The 19,903-nt window shown below is 49.8% G+C and overlaps 3 protein-coding genes and 2 long non-coding RNA genes across 28 annotated transcripts; 3 read left to right on the forward strand and 2 right to left on the reverse strand.

Moving 5' to 3' along the window:
* Nucleotides 1-560: 560 nt before the first annotated feature.
* Nucleotides 561-2,073, forward strand: LOC147998578 (uncharacterized). Its single transcript, XR_015645691.1, has 3 exons — nt 561-657; nt 865-1,048; nt 1,888-2,073. It is a non-coding gene; the product is annotated as an uncharacterized LOC147998578 (long non-coding RNA).
* Nucleotides 1,518-13,086, reverse strand: Vpreb3 (V-set pre-B cell surrogate light chain 3). 4 transcript variants are annotated; one of them, XM_087597898.1, is made up of 3 exons: nt 10,965-12,097; nt 3,469-4,062; nt 1,518-2,718 (listed from the first exon to the last, which is right to left on the reverse strand). In XM_087597898.1, the coding sequence occupies exons 2-3, from the start codon at nt 3,518-3,520 to the stop codon at nt 2,402-2,404; spliced, it is 369 nt and encodes a 122-aa protein (XP_087454024.1). In that variant the 5' UTR covers nt 3,521-4,062; nt 10,965-12,097; the 3' UTR covers nt 1,518-2,401.
* Nucleotides 4,374-10,882, forward strand: LOC147998579 (uncharacterized). Its single transcript, XR_015645690.1, has 2 exons — nt 4,374-4,424; nt 9,247-10,882. It is a non-coding gene; the product is annotated as an uncharacterized LOC147998579 (long non-coding RNA).
* A 1,749-nt stretch (nt 13,087-14,835) lies between the features above and the next one.
* C20h22orf15 (similar to human chromosome 22 open reading frame 15) lies at nt 14,836-17,540 on the forward strand. 21 transcript variants are annotated; one of them, XM_087598134.1, is made up of 7 exons: nt 15,089-15,190; nt 15,334-15,360; nt 15,727-15,813; nt 15,904-16,026; nt 16,271-16,345; nt 16,405-16,590; nt 16,911-17,540. In XM_087598134.1, exons 2-6 carry the CDS (start codon nt 15,336-15,338, stop codon nt 16,551-16,553), a joined length of 459 nt encoding a protein of 152 aa, XP_087454260.1. In that variant the 5' UTR covers nt 15,089-15,190; nt 15,334-15,335; the 3' UTR covers nt 16,554-16,590; nt 16,911-17,540.
* Chchd10 (coiled-coil-helix-coiled-coil-helix domain containing 10) lies at nt 17,510-19,353 on the reverse strand. Its single transcript, NM_001007008.2, is given in 4 exon segments — nt 17,510-17,678; nt 17,824-17,971; nt 18,788-18,995; nt 19,216-19,353. Coding segments are annotated over 4 exon segments (417 nt in total). The 5' UTR covers nt 19,257-19,353; the 3' UTR covers nt 17,510-17,658.
* Between the last annotated feature and the right edge of the window lie 550 nt (nt 19,354-19,903).

The following is a 19,903-nucleotide window of genomic DNA, read 5'->3' on the forward strand; positions in this document are numbered from 1 at the left end:
ACCACCCTTGAGATGGAGGAGTTCCTGTTTCTCTTCCGACATTCTGAAATTGTTTAAATTGTCCACCAGGTGTCGCTGTCTGCTCATAAGTAAGCACACAAAAGAGCAAGGCTTGCTTTTTTTTTTTTAAGTTATTTATTTGGATTTTGAGATAGGATCTCGTGGTGTTGCTTTGACTGGCACGGAGCTTGTTAGATCAGTGTGGTCTCGAGCTCACAAAGATCTGCCTACTGCTGGGATTAAAAACAGAACCACCGCACGCTGCCCAAGATTGCCTTCCGAAGTCAGTTGGCAATCCTTCCGATTCAGCCTCCCAAATGCTTCGGGATCCCGGTGCTCTGCAAACGCTCCGAGTTGGTTGTTAAACCTGCTTGGCAGTGCCACACTTAATGAGTTTGGAGATAGTGAAGAGGCGTAAGGAGACGTGGGATGGCCAAAGCGTTCTTTATCTGTCCCCAACAATGTGTCAAATGTTTCCAGACTGTGAATCCAAAGATCTGGGATCCCAAACCGCCCACCTCCCTCGGGAAGTCATACCCCACCAAAGCCGGGCACATCAGGGTTTCCAAGCTGGAGGCCCGTGTGTGCTCACAGATCCGCAAACCAGGAGGCAACACAGCTCCCCACAGATCACGCACCAATTGGGGCGCCTATTCGGTGAGCCAACCGAGCCGTAGGCGGGTCTGGTGTAGCGGAGCGGGGAGGACCAAGGGAGAGGACGGAGAGGGGAGCACCTAGGCTGGAACGGGGCCACCGGGGCGGAGCCACATCCGGCTGCCCAAGGACCTGGAGCCCTGCTACCCAGCTGTCCCCCACCCTTCGACCCAGTACCACCCCCAGCAACCTCCCCTCCCCCATCCGCAGGCACTTCCGGGACCACTCTAGGCCTCACGGAGGTCTCATCGTCTCTGTGCTCCTGCTGCTGAGCCAGGCCCTGGTGGCCTGGTGGCCCCAAAGCCCGCGCTGGACAGAGAGCACAGGAAGATATTGAGCCTCAAATTACTGCTGAACCTTCCTTGAGGCTAGGTTCAGGATCTCTTTGACAAAGGTAACCCTGGCCAGACCTGTCCCGCCCGCTCCCCCACCGCTCATACAATGAGGTGAGGGGTGGGATCAGAAAATAGTAAGCCAGACCCTCTTAGGACTCTGCAGTCTTCAAACTCCTCATCTCGGTGCTCGTCTCCAGGGCACCAGAGACGCAGCCGGATACCTGGTTTTCTGTACGTTTTTATGAGTGTTTCTTTGCTCTTTCTATCTTGGGGGTTGAGCCCAGGGCCACCATTAATATTTGGCAAATACACCGTCGCTGATCTGAGACACTTCCCCCTCCCCCCAGCCCAGGAATTTTGTTTCGGTTTGAGACAAGGGTTCAGTGTGTTCCTTGGCTGAAAGACCAGGCTGTCCTTGAACTCAAAGATCCACCTGCCTCTGTCTTGGAGTAGTGCTAGGATGAAAGTCATGTGACACCACACTGGCTCGGGAATGTTTTAGAAAGCTCCAGTCCCACTCGGCTTTGCTTTTCTTTTTTTTTTTTTTTCTTTTAAGATTTATTTTATTTATATGCATACACTGTAGCTGTCCTCAGACACACCAGAAGAGAGCATCAGATCCCATTACAGATGGTTGTGAGCCACCATGTAACGGTTGCTGGGAATTGAACTCAGGACCTCTGGAAGACCAGTCAGTGCTCTTAACCACTGAGCTCTCCAGCCCCTGGGCTCTACTTCTAACAGCAAAGTTTGCCCTACATCGATTGTGGACCCCTTGGCCCATGACTGCTCACGAGCGGTTCCCCATCTGTGGTGAAGCTTCACCGGGAAATCTCTGGGGGGAAGGATGTTGATAATCTACTGCCTGCTTTCAAAAGTCCTCCTTTCTGACCCTCAGGGCCCTTCCTGAGAACACCCACCTCTTACCATCAAGGATCAGTGGGAATCTGCCCAGAGACTCCCTAAGAGAAGCAGGGGCTGCCCTTTCCCCTCAGCCATCGTGAACTCTATGGGGACCAGTCACCCAAGAACCATGAGCGTTGGACCACAGTCAGCCATGCGGAACTGGAGGGGGGTGGCAAGTGTTGGTTCCTGTTTCTCTACCTCCGGGTCACTGGAAGGGCAGGTGGGAAGCTAAACCCCTTAGGGACAAGGCTGGCCACGTTCCCTACGGGTCTCAGGTGTTTCCGCCGTAGACAACAATCATTAGAATCCCAACCCCCACGTCCTCCGATTTGACTTTTTTTTTTTTTTTTTTTTTTTTACCCAGAATATCACGGTCATCAGAACTGTGACCTGTCGAATGTTATTAACTCTTTTTGCAGAGGAAAGAAAGCAAGACTGAGAGAAAAAGAGGAGGCCCAAGGTCAGGGGGCAGACGTAGGAGACAGACGGAAGACATTCCTCCCAGCTTAGGGTTCAAAGTGGGCAATGGAACAGAAGTAGTCAGCGTCGTCCTCTGGCAGCACGGGGCTGATGGTGAGTACACAGGCATTGTGGACCACGTCCATCGTCGCTGAGAATCTGTCAGGGATGTCGGCCGCTCGATAGTCTTCCTCTTTTGAGTGGTAGTAGAGAAAATGAGGAGAGCCTCCTGGCTGCTGCTGATACCAAGATACCCCAGTGTCTTCGACGCTGGCCTGCTGGGAATTGATCGTGCAGCTCAGTTGAGCTTCTTGGCCTGGGAAGACCAGCAGTGCATCAGGCTGGCTCAGGGTTGGCTGAAAGACTGAAAGATACAGACCCGCTGAAGGCTAGCCTGGGCTCTTTCCTAGGCTAGCCTGGGCTCTTTCCTACCTTGCTCCGAATGTTTTATCAGACTCCAAGGATTCCCGCTCCCAACTTTTTCAGAGCCTGGTGCCATGGGATTTTGGCCCTGGACGGAGCATGGCGGGCCTGGTTCGATCTACTGTTCCGTTTTCCTCTGTGAATGGGGGGCTTTGGAATAAGTGACCCCTAAATTAGCATAACTGTCTGGTCTCCGAGAATCCATATTCAGTTGACAGCACAGTATTCAAGCGTGACCTTCTAGGTCCCCCTTGTACCTACTGCTCTCTTTCTCTGTGGCCCCTTGCCCCTCGTACTAACAGCTCTTCCAAACCTTGGCTACAAGGTAACTGCCCCCCAAACCTCCATCATCTTGAGTTTCAAACTGCTGGCCAGAGAGGATTGCCTTAAAGGATCTGTGGAGCAGGGAGCTGTCCGTATTTATTAGTTTCTTCTGTGAGAAACAAAGGTGAAAAGTTACCCTCTCCTCAGAGACACAGAAGGACCACAGTCTAAGCGGACCCACAAATTGGGAAGCCAAGGTCCACAGGGAAAGTGGCTTGCCCCTAGTCCTGGACAGCCTGGAGCAGGGTCTCTGCTCTACCTCAATGCCTCTCCCAGGATCCACCCTACTTACCCCATTGGTGCGCTTCTTTACATGGGTTTTCCTGAGCTAGTGCCAACCCCCACCCCTCTCCTAGATGTGTCTTACCTGACAAGAAGGCTCCCACAAGAAGGAAAGGTCGGTAACCAGGACAGGCCATGGCCAGAAGTGAAAAGACCTTCCTAGAGTTGTTCTGCAGTACTGTGCTCTGGGTGTTTGTGGTACAGGGATGGGGAAGACTCTGGACCACAACAGAGCATGCAAATCAGCCCACTGACTGAAGAAGGAAGGACGCATGTGTCTGGGGCCAGGGTCAGACCCTATCTTCCAAATGTCCTGACAGCTCAGCCAGCAGGAGATCAGAAAGTTTCACATCCATTTGCAAGAAGTTGGCATTCCGCAGAGAGCCCCCTCATACCCTTTCCTGGTATCAACTTGACTATATCTGGAATGAACTACAATCCAGAATTGGAGGGCATGCCTGTGCTCCAGATCTTGAGTCTGGGAGACACAAGTTTTTGACCTGGATCTTGGCGTAGAGATCTTGAGGCATAGTGGCCATGAAAAGCTTAGGTCCAGCAAGGTAGTACATAGCTTTAATCCCAGGAGATGAGGCAAGGAGATCTCTGAGTTCAAGGTCATCTGGGACAAAGCAAGCCCCAGATCCAGGCATGGTGGTGCACACCTTTAATCTGGGCCACACTGAAAGATCCCACGCAGAGAGACCCTTACTCAAGTCTTGGGAAATCGCGGACCCCAGACACAGAGAGACCATTTTGGATGTAATAAGCAAAGGCGAGGTTTATTACGGAGACCTATTACAGAGATCTCCGGGCCGACACGTATCCCACGCAGGAGACAGAGGTGTCGGCCCGGAGATCTCTGTAATAGGTCTCCGTAATAAACCTCGCCTTTGCTTATTACATCCAAAATGGTCTCTCTGTGTCTGGGGTCCGCGATTTCCCAAGACTTGAGTAAGGGTCTCTCTGCGTGGGATCTTTCATATTTATGGGGGCTCGTCCGGGATCTGCGCGACTACCCCAGACTCCGAAGACCCCTTGGAGGTGAGTTGGATGTTTGTCTGAGTGTTTCTGTGTGAGCGGCGCCGCAATTGTCAGTCTGTGTCTGTCTCTGTTTTGGTTCCGCCGTGTGTGTATATATGTGTGTCTTAGTACTGGTCAGTGTTAAGAGGGCAGATGGGTATTCCTGCCCTGTGGTAAGAGGGCAGATGTGTGTTCCTGCCTTGTGCTGAGAGGGTGGATGTGTATTCCTGCCCTGTGCTAGGAGGGTGGATGTGTGTTCCTGCCCTGTTCTAGGAGAGTGGATGTGTATCCCCACTCAGTGCAGCTGCCTTTGTGGTTCGTGAGGACCCTCTGGCTGCGGAAGGGGGGACGCCCCGGGCCCGCAAGGCTGCAGCCCCTGGAAGACGTTCCACGGGCGGAGAACAGTCGGGAGAGCCCGGCTATGGACAGTCAGGAGGACCTGACTCTGGTTTTCTGGAACAAAGGAGATGGAATGCTCCTTTTACCTAGGCGGGAGTGGACGAGGAATCCCACTCCGTCAGAGGTCGAGTTCGGCTGCCTATTTAAATATAGGCACGGACAAGTGTGCTTAGTCGTTAGGACAAGAGGACACTCTGGAATCCTGTTGGGAGGTGGAATCAGATGGTCCATCTCATCCCAAAAGCAGCTAAGGTTAAGCTGCAGTTTGGGCCACGTACTGAAGGTACCAGGCATCTGTGAAAGTTGGTTATAAGATGCTTTGTCTTGATATTGTTTGTCTGGCTTGTTTTCTGTGGTATTGTCGAGTGTCTTTTTGGCTTTTGTTTCGTTTTTGAATTTTGGACTGACGACTGTGTTTGAATTTGGACTGATGACTGTGTTTAAAATCTTGGACTGACGACTGTGTTTGAAATCATGAAACTGTTTGCTTTGTTCGTCATAGAGTTTTACTTGGTCCTCTTGGTGCTTAAGTTAAGAGTTAAAAATAATTTGCTTGAGAAAAATTGTTTTCTGCCAGGGAGTTTTGTCTTTCTCTCTTGAGCCTCCTCCCCAAGGAGAGATGCCCCTCCCTTTACTCCCCTTGACCAACCTAGCTGCTGTTAACAGTTGTGTAAACAGACATTAACAAAAGCCTTGAGGAAGAAACCGCTCATAAATAAAAAAGTTCCCCAGATTAGGCCTCCGGTATGAAACAAGTATAGTGAGTAAAAAACTTAATTTTATGGACCCCGCTCTAGTGGCGGTGTGTTGGTTGATAGCCAACGTTAATTTTTTAAAACATAGTGTTTTATCTGTGCTTGTGCTCGCAACACACAGTAGGGGGGAGCGAAATTAGCTGCGGAGCTGCTACAGCGAGCATGGGGACTTCTCAAGTCTCACCCAATTTTTCTGGCTCTTCAGGAGCTGTTTAAAAGAAAAAGGCTTAAGGTAAAAAGAAACACTATAGAGAGATTTCTTAGTGAATTACTACACCTTGGTTCGCCATCTCTGGGAATCTCACGGTGGACAGCTGAGATAAGCTGAAAAAGGATTTAAATTTTGCTTGGGAGCAAGGAATCTTAAAGGCGGAGTTTCAGCCGGTATGACACTTAGTGCGTAGCTGCCTAAAAGATCAGAAATGCTGTCAACAGGATATAAAAAAGGGACAGGCTGTGTTAGAAATGCTACAGGAAGAATGATCTAAAAAGGCTGAGAGTGAGGTGGGGGAGGACTCTAAAGAAAACAAGAACAAGAAAAGAATTTCTGCTTTTAGTGGCCAGACCTTCAACTCTTGCTCACAGAAAGAGAGTGCTCATTAGAAGTTCTTTAAGGAGCCTGCCTTATCTGCTGGCCCTATTCCAAGAGAGGAGCCAGTCTCCAGCATTAAATTACTTTTCTCACTGGTCATCATTAGCATGGAGAATGCCTTTGATCTTATCCCCACAGCAGCTAGTTCCTGCCCCTGTGGTCGAAATGTCCCAGGTTGGGGGACAGAGAAGCCCCTAAAATAGTTTCAAAGAATCTACAACAAACTGTAAAGAACTTTGTTTTGTTTTGCCAGTCAAGATTTAAAATTCAGGCTTTGGCTGTGGCCAAGGTCAGGATTAATGTTTTCTTTTCCATGGGCCTTTAGCCCACTGAGAAAGTTTGGTAAAGGGCTGCTACTGAGGTCCTGAAAGCCCCAAGTGAACTGGTTACAATTCTTTTGTCAGTGCTTAGAATCTAACACCCAGGTTCTAACGTCTCTCCATCCTTTTGTTATTAGTTGTTACTGGAAGCCCAGTGCCATTTAGAGGATGGGTCTCTTGAGCGATAAAGCCACTGAGCTGGCACTAAAGGAAGGTACTCCTTAAGAGAAAATCTAAGTCCGGAGAGACAGCCGGTAGCAGATAGGCTGCCCCTCTGCTCACTTTTCTGTTTCACAGACACAAGGCCTTTTTGTCCCAAGAAAGCCTCCTGGCTTAGCTGTGTGACTAAATGCTATTTGCCCTCTTCAGTGGACCTCTATTCTCAAGATTCCCTTGTTTTCTCACCATCCCATTTGAGATGCTTGATAGTAACTGTTACAGGTCTTCTTTACCACCGAGGAAAGACGGAATCCTACTAGAGGCCAGAAAAAGTGTTCCAGAGATGGATGGAAGGCCCTCACTTCTGCCTGCTCTCTTCAGACGCCTGAAGGTAGGGAGTGCTCCAGGTCTGCCGCCAGACTCCAAGGGTGGGTCTCTGAGGGGCTGGAAAATGCCCCACCAATCTGGCTAAGATAAGGAAAGGATATAAAGAGAATGTTACAAAAATTTGAAGGGTTAAGTTAAGTTGCTGAGAGTTAGTGTAAGTTACAGAGAAAGTAAGGTTAAAAAAGAAAGAGATAAAAAGAACAGAAAGCTAGAGAAGAAAAGAGACAAAAAAAAAAAAAAGAAGTTAGAGAGCTAAAGAGAGATAAAAGACAAGAGAGGAACATATACTGGCCACAGTAGTTAGGGAACCTAGGAAGATAGTACCTGACAACAGAAGAGAATTCCTGACTAAAGATCAGTGTGCCTAATATGAAAAAAAAGGACATTGGGTCAGGGACTGCCCCAGAAAGAACAAGAGGGGACACTGGAGAGCCTCTTGGTGCTGGCTATACACAGAGATAGAAGAGAAGCCTGCCCAGTTGTTTTGTGGATACAGGGACCCAATGCTCTGTGCTCCTATGCTCCAGTGGGCCAATATCCAAAGACCTTGAGTGCAAGGAGCCACTGACAACGAACAATACTTATGGACTGCCCGAAGAACAGTGGACCTTGGCGTGGGCCGGGTAACCCACCCACTACTTCATGGTCATCCCTGACTGCCCCTATCCCTTGCTCATGAGAAAATTGCTCTCCAAATTGGCTTGCGTGGCTGAAATGGCTGGATGGGGCCATGTGTATACATATCTATAGACTGTGTATGTGGAGCTTAAGACCTGTCTCAGTACACCAGTAACTGATGCTGGGAGTTGAATGGCTTAGTGCTTTTCTGCCTGAAACACACCGTTCCTGCCAGCCGGGCACTAACAATTATCACCCAATCCAGGACTTAAACTGTGATAGAGTGGCTGATAGAGTGTCCAAAGATGGGACCACTGGTCAGCTGCCATGGACTAGATTCTCCACCGGTTGGGGACAATCTGGTCACCTTGCTGCCCAATCCAGACCTGGAGCCACCACAGCACGAGTGTCAAACACTGACAGAAGCACATGGGTAGAGGAAAGACCTCTGCGACTGGCTGATTGACCCCTGCTGAAAGCCGAGGACCTTGTTCACAGACGGGAACAGTTCTCTTCATGAATGAAGGTCAGAGACAAGTGGGTGCTGCCATGGTGGACAACACAGTGTCATCTAGAATGGCTGAACCCCAACCCCCAGCACATCAGCACCACAGATGCCTTTGCCATCTCTTAGATGCCCTGATGAAGCCAACAACTGTGAGTACTATTCATTGCTCAGGATATCAGGAGGAAAGAGATTCAGTGACATGGGACAGTAACAAAACAGATAAAGTGGCTCAGGAAATGGCTATGCAGGAGCCTATCCTGGTTACAGACCTGCAAGAGACAGCCACTGAGAACTAGGATCGGACTAAGGGATGGCCTCACTTAGAAAAGCCCCAAATTGCTTAAAAGATAAAGGACAATGACACACTTGAGGGGAAGCTATACTCCCCAGAGAACAAAGAAAAGACTCACTTTGCCAAATAAAAAAATAGACTCATTTAAGAGATAAAAAATTTGTCCAAATAGTTAAGTGTATATAATAGACTTTAAGATTTTAGCCAGAGAGACAGTAAAAAGTATAAAATACGTCAATAAATAAATGCTTAACAAACAAACAGGACAAAGAGACCTAGAGAGTTTAACGAAAAGTCGAAGTGAACTTCACTGAGATAAAACCAGAAAAATATAATCTCCTAGTGCTTGTAGATACTTTTTCAGAAATAGACAGAAGCTTTCCTCACCAAACGAGAGACGGCCTCTGCAATCATCAAGAAGATACTGAAAGAAATCTTCCCCAGGTCTGGAATGCCCAAGGTAATCTGGTCAGACAACGGCCCTACTTTCGTTGCCAAGGTAAGCCAGGGTGTGGCCAAGTATTTAGAGGTCAATTAAAAATTACATTATATTTACAGACCTCAAAGTTCAGGACAGGTAGAGTAAATAAATAAAATTTTAAAAGAGATCCTGAACAGATTGACCATAGAGACTGGCACAGACTGGGTGACACTCCTTCCCTCTTGCTCTCTTCAGAGCAAGAAATACCCCTTCCAGATTCAGCCTTATCCCCTTTGAGATCTTATATGGGGCCTAAGCTCCCCTGACTGTATTAGATGATGTTACTGAACCAACATGTCATAGTGCCATAGTAATAATGATTTGTGTGCCAGGCTAAAAGACCTACAGGTGATACAGAAAGAAATCTGCTCACAGCTGACAGCAGCCTATGCCCCGGAGACCCCTGAGACATCCCATCAGTTCCAGGTCGGAAGCAGCTACACTGAGCCCAGACACTCGAGCCTCGCTGGAAAGGACCGTACCTGGTGCTGCTGACCACCCTGACAGCCGTCAATTCTCAGCCCTCACCAGCCGTGTACTAGCTGTTAGGGCTGAGAGCTGGGACCTAGAGGGAAATTCAGTCATGTTTGTCCTGGGTTCTATCAAGATAGGTGTGGGATAGGCTTGATTTCTATTACAAATGATGTAACATTACATATGTTAATACTCCTAACACTTCTTGGGACTGTGCCTCAGGGATCACAACCTATATAAGTTTAGAAGTTCTGAAAGACAGTCATGACCTTGGTATATAGGTTTAGATAGTGTCCAGATAAAATCCTGATGCTAAAGACTTTTTAGCTGACCTCCAAGAATACCTAACCTCCCTCTCAGAGGTAGTCCTTCAAAATAAGAAAAGATTAGACCTGATATTCCTTAAAGAAGGAGTCTGTGTGCTACACTGAAAGAATGTTGCTTCTATACAGACCATTCAGGAGTAATTAAAGACTCCATAAATAAACTTAGAGAAAGGTTAGACAAAAGACAGACAGAAAAACACATCAGAGATGGTTCGAGAGCTAGTTTAGTAGATCTCCCTAGATGACTACCCTACTCTCTGCTACAGCTGGGCCATTATTAATAATTTTCTTGGTTTTAGTTTTTGGCTCCTGCGTGACAAACAGGTTAATTGCTTTTGTTAAAAATTGAGTGGGTGCTGTGCGGTTGATGGTTGTGAGACAACAGTACCAGTCAGTTAGGACAACTGGTGAGACCAAATAAGACTTGATATCAAAATTCTAAGATTAGAATTATTTAATAGGAGAAGACGGGAATGAAAAGAAAATTATACGAATTCTAGGTTTATAAATATAAAAATTAAAAGAATAAACCCCAAAAGGCCACAGACCCAGGGCTAAGCCCTGCAGCCAGGACTAGCAGGCCATAAAGATAAAGGAGCACAGGAAACACTGTTCAGGCAGGACTGACAAGCCATAAAGAAAAAGAATACAGGAACCAGCCTGAGTTAATGGGACTGATTCATGGGACGTCTGGCAGGAAGACATCTCCCCCCAGCTCACTCAGGGCCATCCTCCAGACCCTGATAAGCCCCTACTTGTGCTTTTCAGCCATTGTGTCCTACAGAGAGCATTCCAGGAAACCGGGCAGCCCAAGCCTAACCAGAGGTGTTTCAAATACAAATGCTCCATCAGTTTTGACAAACGTTTAAAAATAATGAGGACCTGAAGACCCTACCCTTCTCCTGATTTAGTAGCTCTGTTCCAGGAACCAGGGGGCCATAAAACCTTCTGGCGTCCCCTTATCTCCTGGAGCCATAAAACAATCCTGTAACTTGTGGTGCATTCCCCTTTGACATCCCCCATCCCCTGGTGCTCACAGCCTCTGCCTTTAAATACTCTTTTTCCCAGCCTCTCGGGGTCGACACCTCTGTCTCCTGCGTGGGATATGTGTCGGCCCGGAGATCTCTGTAATAGGTCTCCGTAATAAACCTCGCCTTTGCTTATTACATCCAAAATGGTCTCTCTGTGTCTGGGGTCCGCGATTTCCCAAGACTTGAGTAAGGGTCTCTCTGCGTGGGATCTTTCAACACCTTCCGCTGGAGACCTAAGTAAGGACATTGAAGAAGGAAGGCTCATTCTGATTCCCCTGCTTGCACTTGCTTGCCAGCACATCTGTTGGAACCTACTTCCACAGAAGACCAGCTCAAACAACTAGCCTCGTGGGACTGAACAACTACTAGACTCTTGGACTTCCCATTCACAGTTGACCATTGTTGGGGTAGTTGGACGACAGACTGTAAGTCCTCACGATAAATTCCCTCAATATTGAGAGGCATTCCCTAAGTTCTGTGATTCTAGAGAACCCTGACTAATACACTACCCCTGGGATGGTCTGGATCTAGAACAGCGGTTCTCAAACTGTGGGTCTACACCTCTTTCAGGGTCGCACGACCCTTTCACCTAACACCGTCAGAAAACACAGCTCATAGCAGTAGCAAAATTTTCAGGTATGAAGTAGCAATGAAGATAATTTTATGGTTGAGGGTTCACCACAACATGAGGTGGTATTAAAAGGTTGCTGCTTTAGGATGGTTGAGAACCACTGCTCTAGACTGTCCCTACAAAAGACCCAAATGTTCCCAGCTTGACACTAGTGAGGATATAGGCCCAGTGGATGTCTTTATATCAATAAGACCACGCCCTTTCAGGTATAGAAGCACCACAGATTCCTCTCTTTTGTTCCCTGGCCTTGCTCCACTCCATACTCTCCGCCATGATGTCACCATGACGTGTTGCCTCGCCACTGGCCCAGAAGCAATGGTACCATAGACTGACTCTCAAAACTTTCCCTCTTTATAAGATGGTCACCTCAGGTAGTTGTCATAGTGATGGAAAACGGACCAATACAACCTCCAATGGAACCATCACTCTGAGTTCTGTCGTGGTAGATTAGTTTTGTTTGCTGTAGAGATTTTACTATAAGTAGAATGTGTGTGTGTGTGTGTGTGTGTGTGTGTGTGTGTGTGTGTGTGTGTGTATTCATGTTTGCTTCTTTTGTACAACATTAAGAGTTATCCACGGGCTGGAGAGATGGCTCAGAGGTTAAGAGCACTGACCGCGGGGCTGGGGATTTAGCTCAGTGGTAGAGCGCTTACCTAGGAAGCGCAAGGCCCTGGGTTCGGTCCCCAGCTCCGAAAAAAAGAACCAAAAAAAAAAAAAAAAAGGGCTGGAGAGATGGCTCAGCGGTTAAGAGCACTGACTGCTCTTCCAGAGGTCCTGAGTTCAAATCCCAACAACCACATGGTGGCTCACAATCATCTGTAATGGGATCTGATGCTCTCTTCTGGTGTGTCTGAAGTCAGCGACCTTGTACTCACATAAAATAAATAAATCTTTTTTTAAAAAATGTTATAAAGAATTTACCAATAAACTTGCTTTTAAAATAGCTACAGGTGTATGCCTCTGCCTGGTAGGTTAGGAAAGGCAACCCTGGCTGATGTTTTAGTTAAACCTTGTGCCTCCCATCAGGGTGAGTATAATTCTGCTAGCCAGGGAGAGAATGACCCCGGTTAACAGCTGCCCAGGAAAAGCAGCTGTGGTCTGTCTCGTGATAATTCTGGCAACAAATTTCCATCAGAATTTGTCCAACAGCCAAACCTTAGAATTTCGGTCTCTCTGAAACATGACTAATTGCTCCGAGTTTAAGTTGGGGCCATGAAACTTACATAAGTTAAAAGGTCTTTCCGTTGGAGACTGGGCCCCTTTTGTGCATTAGCTGGAACCAATCCTGCGTGCTTATTAAAGAGTGTTTCCGTCGTTGGTTTCCGAGAGGAGCGATTTCCCACTAGGAAGGCACATTCATTCTGTAACATCACGAATCAAGACCATCTGGGCTACATACAAAACCCTGCCTCAATTAACGGTAACAACAAGAAAGTATTGTGAAAGCTGAAATAATCAGAGTCACAAGAACCCCGCTGAGTTGTGATGAGTGTTTCCGTTTTGTTTCTGGTTTTTTTTTTTTTTTTCAGATGGAAATAGCTAGGCTAACAAAAAAAGTAGTGTTTATCTAGGGGCAAAGTGGGTCAGCGAGGAGCTCTAGGGAGGACCCAGACCCCTTCTTACCCATCCAGAGATGTGCCTACGGAAGGCGAACCATGGTGTACCCTTCTGACGCTATGGATTCTAGTGGAGGCTCCTGGAGAGGAGAAGACGGAACAAGAGAGCAGAGAGACAGGAGAGGTGATGGATGAAAGGAAAGGTTGAGGAATAGGGCGAAAAACAGTAAGGAAATAACCACAGAGGTGGACGCAAAAGAGGGGGCGCGGGGGAGTTAAGCCCGAGAACGTAGAACATAGAAGAGACTGGAAGGAGGAGGAGAAAGAGAAGCGGGAAAATATAGGACACCCAATGCCGGCCAGCGTTGCTGATAGCTGGGATTATAGCTCAGTGGTGGACCACTGATCCCAGAAACAGCAGCCAGTGAATGGGTCGACAAACTTCTGTACTTCCGGACGACAAGGCGCCCTTCAGGAATAAAAGCGAAGCCGTTATGGAACCCAGAACCCGTAACCCACAACGGATCAGGTTTCATGAAGAAAGCGTGCACTACGGGGCCGCCTGCAGAGACCAGCAGGAGACGCAGTGATGCCGGGGAGGAGGGGTGATTACGTGAAAGATTCTCTAAAGATGAAGGGGGTTTGGGAGACTAAGATAACATCGTGGGAGGGACCCGCATGCTGTCTGTGTGCAGTAAGTAGCTGTGGGGCTGTTCAAGGAGACCTGGAGCAAGAGGAAGTTTTTAAAGATGAGGCGGATTACGTAAGGTATTTTGAAACAATATTCCTTGGCTACAAGGATCAATAACAAGAATGGCCCCAGTCCAAGAGTAAACACACAGTTGCTGGGTGGATAACCTTGCGGGAGTATTTCTGTAAGGTCGTGGTGGCCTTTGTGCAAAGATATGGCTGTGGCAGTCTTTTGTGGTTAGCTCTTGTCATTAGACAAACATGTATAAAATCCTTACCAACAGCCACCCAGGTTAGTTAGGGTAGGGTAGGAGGGCAGAATCTAAAGACATTGCTTTTCTTTTCTTTTCTATTTTGTTTGTCTGTTTGTTTTTCCTCAGACAAGGTTTCTCTGTGTGGTCCTGGCTGTCCTTGAACTCCCTCTGTATTCCACACTGGCCTCAAACTCACAGACATCCACCTGCTTCCACCTCCTGAGTGCCGGGATTAAAGGCATGCGCCACTGTGGCCGGCGAAGGGCTGTTCTTATTCTCACAATTTCTGAGAGTCACCAGTGGAAAAGGGATGATGGAAACGTTCTGCATCCTAGACGGGGTCGTTAAAGACCTGTCAAAACTAGAAAACAGCGCCAGAGAGATGACTCAGTGAGTTAAGGAGATTTCACCAAAGCTGACAACCTGAGTTCAGCCCCCAGGACCCAGGAGATAATCCATAGCATGCATACAAAATCATGTCCATTAAAATAAGTCCATGTAACTAAATGTTTCTGACAATAAACACTCCAAAAGGGGAGTGTAAATTCTACCTCCATAAACTGAAGTAAGGAGAGAAGACAGAAAGAAACAAGAACAGAAGAAAAGACTTGGAAGGCTGGGAAGAGAGAAACAAAAGCCAGGCGGGAAGAGGCCCTTGTTAGTGGGGGCTGAAGTGACTGGTGAGGGTGCCCACATCCATGCAGCCTACACATCCTCTCTGCCTGGTCTCTGAACAGTATCGGGGTATCCTAGTGACTTGGTTAGGGTTTCCATTGCTGTGAAGAGACACCATGACCAAGGCAATTCTTACAAAGGACAACATTTAACTAGGGCTGGTTTACAGGTTCAGAGGTTCTGTCCAGTGTCGTCAAGGCAAGAGCATGGCAGTATCACTTCACTGCCCAGGCAGGCAGGGCACTGAAGGAGCTGAGAGTTCTACATCTTCATCTAAAGGAAACCAGGAGCACACTGCCTCTCATGTGGATAGGAGGAGGGTCTCAGAAGCCCACCCCGACAGTGACACACTTCCTCTGACATTGGCCGCTCCCTGGGCCAAGCAGGTTCAAACCACCACACCTAGGGACTTCGCTCAGTCTGGAACCTGGGCTGTAGGTCTGACCAGAGCTCCACTTGAAGGCCCGCCTCCTTAGGTCCAGTTACCAGGAGACTGGGAATAAAAGCATTTCCTGCCTAGATGTCTTGGCAGCTCCCACTGTCATGGAGACCACTGGAAGCTTAAAGAGCTGCTGCTGGCACCCAGAAAGCAGCAGAAGAAAGAAGAGGCCAGCGGTCTTGGACTCGCTGGGCCAGTAGGTGAGCAGGAGCCAGACCAGAGAGCCAGGAGCTGAGCCCTCCTAGTGCAGCAAAGCTCACACACACAGTTCCTTGGAGGGAGCATTGTAGAAAGGAGGAGGAAGAGGTTCAAGGCTCCATGATCTGTCTCCTTCCTTCTGCAGCAATGTTTATCACTGTGATGTTTGGAGGTAAGGAGAGTGTCCCATCCCTGAACACAGGGGCCATACTCAGGAGTTAGCCTCCCTCTACCCTAGAGACCTAGGGAGAAGAGATACAGACTGGGAGGGGGGTGGTTAGTTGAGAAAGCTGTTCTCAAGAGGCAGGGCCAGAGTCTGGGGAGGACTTCAGTTTTGGTCCCCAGCCCGCTACACAGCAGGAGATGGATGGATGAAAAGCCTGCAGTTTGAGTAGCATTTGCCTAGGGTGCCGGGCCTGAAGCTGAGTCTTAGCCCCATCATCCTAGTGGAGCCGCATCTCTCTGGGTGTGGGAGTAGAAGTTCTCTTAGTTGGAGGAAACTCTGACTTCCACCCACTCATCTCTGCCCCTCCTGTAGCTGGTTGCCGGGAGCTGGTGAATCCCTGGTGTAGCCTGGCAAACTTTACTATGCATCTGAAACGGAAGGCTCAGCTTCCCCCAGAAGGTGAAGAGACCTGGAGGGCCCGGGGAGGAAGGGTTTAGGGTCCCGTGCCGCTGGGATACGGCCTCCTCAGCGTCCCCCATGTCTTTCCAGTAGCCATTGCCCTCCTGGCTGAGGACGGACACCTGGTGAAGTTAGAGGAGGTCACCGAGGCCCCTTCCATGGCCTGTTCCCTGCTACAGGAGCAAGGGACCTATGTCCTGGTACAGGTCATTAGTAAGTGGGGCCCGAGACTCTCCATTGCAGCCTTAAGGCACTGTATGGGAGGGACAGCAGGCCACAGACCGACTAAGATCTAAGATCTTGTTTAGCCTCAGACTTGCCTGAGTCCTGTCCCCAACACTCCCTATCCAATGCCTGTCCCAACCCTCAGCCTGGGCCAGGAAACTGATACAGAATGAAGGGTACTATGGGGACCAGCAGATGGCCTAGGGTCCTTTGTCCTCTCTGTACTTTGTAGAGGGGAAAGATGGGTCCCCCGCTCACTATGAGTCGCTGCTGGACAACCTGGATGACCAGTATCCGGAGTTAGCAGGTGAGTATTAAGATAGGTTTGGGTGGGGACACATCTATCTGCACAGCTCCCAACGACAGGATTTCCTGGGCCTTCCAGAGGAGTTGCGCTGGCTCTCTGGCTTTCCAACCCCAAGCAATGGTCAGAGAAGACGCCCGGGTATTCGGCGTGGCCACCGGGAACAAGGTCCTTCTTCAAGGTCTCGAAGGGTCACCTCCCTATCAGCTAGAAACCGCTAACTGGAGCCAGAGCCGGGTACAGAAAAGGTAGGGAAAATCCAGGAAGATCCAAAAGGGAGATCCTTTACTGAGAGATAAGACATTTGCGCTGGGAGGTACAGCTTTCCCACATCTACATGCCCAGGACAGCAGCCATTGTAACTAGAGATAAACCCCACTGAACTGCTGGAGTATACACATTCTAAAAGCAGAAATGCTCTGAGTTTAGGAAGAAGCTGGTACACCGCTCTCCAGCCTAGCGCCCAGTAGGTGCGCAGCACATAGTTGCTGACTGAACCCCAGTGAGCATAGCAACTACATGATGAGGCAGTCCGAGCTGGGGTCTGAAGGGCCTACGTCCATTCCAGCAGGTCCTATGACCCAGCACACCACAGCCAAGCCGGACTTGGATCCAAGGAGACAGGCCCTGACCTCTGCTTTATGATCTACGGCAAACAGACAACAACCTGGGAGGACTCCTCTTTCAGAACCTGGCATGACGAAGAAGTTGCATCAGCAAGAAGGGAAAAGGTCACAGACAGGATGTGAGAGCCCCCGCCCTCCCTCATCACCCCATTTGAGTGCAGAGAAAAGCATACAGGGACAAAACAAGAAGAGTGAAGCCACAGATGTTCCTGTGGGCAGAGACATTAGGCTCCTCTTGAGGGTTCAGGTCCCAGGGGTCACTTGCAAATGCCTCACCCCTCTCCCCACTTAGGAGTCCCCAGAATAATCAATCCGTCCTTTGTTATCCGAGAGGCAGATAATAGGGTTCCTCCCACCCCAGAGGTTCAAGGACAGAAAGCACAGGGTTACATAACAAGATCCCCGCCCCCCCCCACACACACACCTCCTTTCTCCCACCTCCACACTAACTAGGCATAGCACATTAATGAGACAGCCGTCCGCCTATCTCCCCTGATCCCGCCTCCCAGCAGACAGGGCAGTGAGTGGGCACACAGCAGGCTGTGGTCTAAAGTAAACTCTTTTTAATTGAACATTTCTGTCTCCTGTTATTCTGCGGGGTGAGAACTGTCCTTCCTTACGCACAAGGACCGTCTCTTCGCCATCAAACTGTCGGTGAGGGGTTAGGCTACGAGCAAGCCCACAGCCTCTTCAGGGTAGGGAGCTCAGACCTGTGGAGAGAACCACCGCACAGACCGCTGGTCAGCCCGCAGGCACCGGAGGCTCCGCCCCTCCCAGCCCCACGTGCACCAGAACAACCGCAGGCACCGAGGCTCCGCCCCTCCCAACCCCACGTGCAACAGAACTACCGCTCACCGTGATTGTATTTGCACTGTTTGAGGGCCTCGCTGAAGCCCTCACACAGGGTTAGGTCGCTCTGAGTGGTGGAGCAGTCCAGGAACTGCTTGATCTCATAGGCGCAGGGCCCCATCTGCAGGGGGTGAGAGGCAGGACGGGCAGGGGCCTGGGGAAGAGTAGCTCAGAGTTGGTACCCCAAAATTAAGTGCCAAAGCCGGAGGCTTCCTGCCTCTCCAGACTCCCTATCCCTGACACCCCAAGGCAGGCCGAGTGACCCAGGACTAGATTACCCCTGTCTAGCCTCGGCTGCATCCCTGCACAGGGTGAACCAGCGGCCCTCTAAAAGTCGCTCAACAGATACAGACAGGGCTGTCTTTCTGCCTCAAAATGGACATGTTGGGCAAATGCGGGAGGGGGAAGAGAAGGCACTAGAAAAAGCTGTCCACTACATTGTGTTCAGAGTATAAGCCCTACCCCAAGTTACAGCACCTTCCTGGCTCAGCCACACGGATTCTCCTAACCCAGGGCTCGCACTGCTATCAACATTTGGATTAGGCTCAAGATTGGTGGGGAGTGGCAGAGCCTTTGTGGGGCACAGGTCACCAGGGAACAGATGTCATGAGGCAGGCTGGGCTTTGGTGAAAACAAGGACTTGGGAAATATTGGATCTCTCCCTGCTCCTCTAGGGTCAGGCGTCCTTGGACAAGTCTTTGTGCCCAATCTGAGCTCAGTGTTCTCCCTCTTAAAAGATCTAGCGGGGGTCAGTCTCTGACCATCAGATATTTTGCCTTCAAATGAGGGTTAGGGCGAGCTTTCTAGCGAGTGACAGTAAATTTAAGGACCATGAGGGTTAGGACCCTCAAAATCCTGGGCCTGAGGCAACTCTGAATATATTGGGTCACTCCTCACTGGACACTTAAGCAGTCCCTTAGGCAACCATGAGTCAATCCTGCCTCTGTCTCTCTTGAGTCCTCCCGCTTACCTGCTGGACCGCAGGCTGGGCAGGCTCTGAGCTTCCCCCACTAAAGGCACTGGTCAGGGCGCTACCCATGACATGCCCTACAGCTGAGCCCACAGCTACGCCCGCGGCGGTGGATGCCATCTGAGCCATAAGACCCGGCTGTCCCGAGGTGGCAGGTGCGGGGGCGGGGGCTGAGGGTGGTGGGTGCGCAGGAGGATGGGCTGGGCGGCTGCAGGAAGCAAGAGGAGAGAAGCAAGGTTAATGCTCCAGGAACAAACCCCTTTACTCCAGGGAGCAGGGCGACCCTCGCCTTAGATTCGCGCTTCTGCGTCCCCGTCCTCCCCCAGCCAACATGGCGCAGCAGACTCCAAGGTCATTCTGCGGACGCCCTTGGGAGAGTACCCACGCTTCCCTCACCCGTCCCCACGGGGTCCCTGTCCCCTTCACACCTGGCCGGCCTGGCAGCCGCACTGCGGCTTCCTCGTGGCATGACAGCGGTGGGATCAAGATGGAGATGAGTAAGAAGCGTGGACCGTGGCAGCCGCTCGGTGCGGAGAACTAACGCGGCAGCGTCCCGAGAGTCAGGTGAAATGGGCGGGATCTGAGGCGGGGCCTCTGGGAACGCCCCCGCAAATGGGCGGGGCCTAAGCTCGCCCTTCCAGTAACCTCCTGGATTTAGAGCTCCTGAGCCATCCTAATGCAGGGCGGAGCTACTAGAGTCCTGGGGACTCCGTTGAGCTTTGGAAAGCGGAAGGCAGGGGCAGCGAGGGCAGGTCTTTCTGTTAGGACCATCGCAGAACCCAAACAGTGGAATAGGGGTTTGCCAGAAGCCAAGGAGAGAAAAAAGAGGCACAGAGACCACCAGAGAAGGAAATGGAGATGCCAGGCCAGGCTGTGCTTTCTGAGTCCCATCACAAGACAGAATTTGACAGTAACCGTCCCAGGATCCACCAAAGGCCTTTCCTTTCCCTGTCCTCTGGAACTCGATTTTTACAGTCTTTTTCTCAGAGACCTTCGGCTGGGATCAAGTCAAAACCTCTAGAGAGAAAAAAAGGTTAAAAGATCCGGTTGGTGGTAGCACACACCGGTAACCCCAGCACTTGGGGGAGCATGGGTAGGTGGATCTGGTGTGTTCCT

This window comes from Rattus norvegicus, chromosome 20 (genome assembly GCF_021556685.1).
Source record: "Rattus norvegicus strain SHRSP/BbbUtx chromosome 20, alternate assembly SHRSP_T2T, whole genome shotgun sequence".
Lineage (NCBI taxonomy): Eukaryota > Metazoa > Chordata > Mammalia > Rodentia > Muridae > Rattus > Rattus norvegicus.

Coding starts and splice junctions, on each gene's coding strand:
- Vpreb3 (XM_087597898.1), bottom strand. CDS start 3,520: ATGGCCTGTCCTGGTTACCGACCTTTCCTTCTTGTGGGAGCCTTCTTG. Junction 2,719..3,468: donor TGTGGGAGCCTTCTTGTCAG/GTAAGACACATC, acceptor TGTATCTTTCAG/TCTTTCAGCCAACCCTGAGC.
- C20h22orf15 (XM_087598129.1), top strand. CDS start 15,336: ATGTTTATCACTGTGATGTTTGGAG. Junction 15,361..15,726: donor TATCACTGTGATGTTTGGAG/GTAAGGAGAGTG, acceptor CCCCTCCTGTAG/CTGGTTGCCGGGAGCTGGTG. Junction 16,346..16,391: donor CCAGTATCCGGAGTTAGCAG/GTGAGTATTAAG, acceptor CTATCTGCACAG/CTCCCAACGACAGGATTTCC.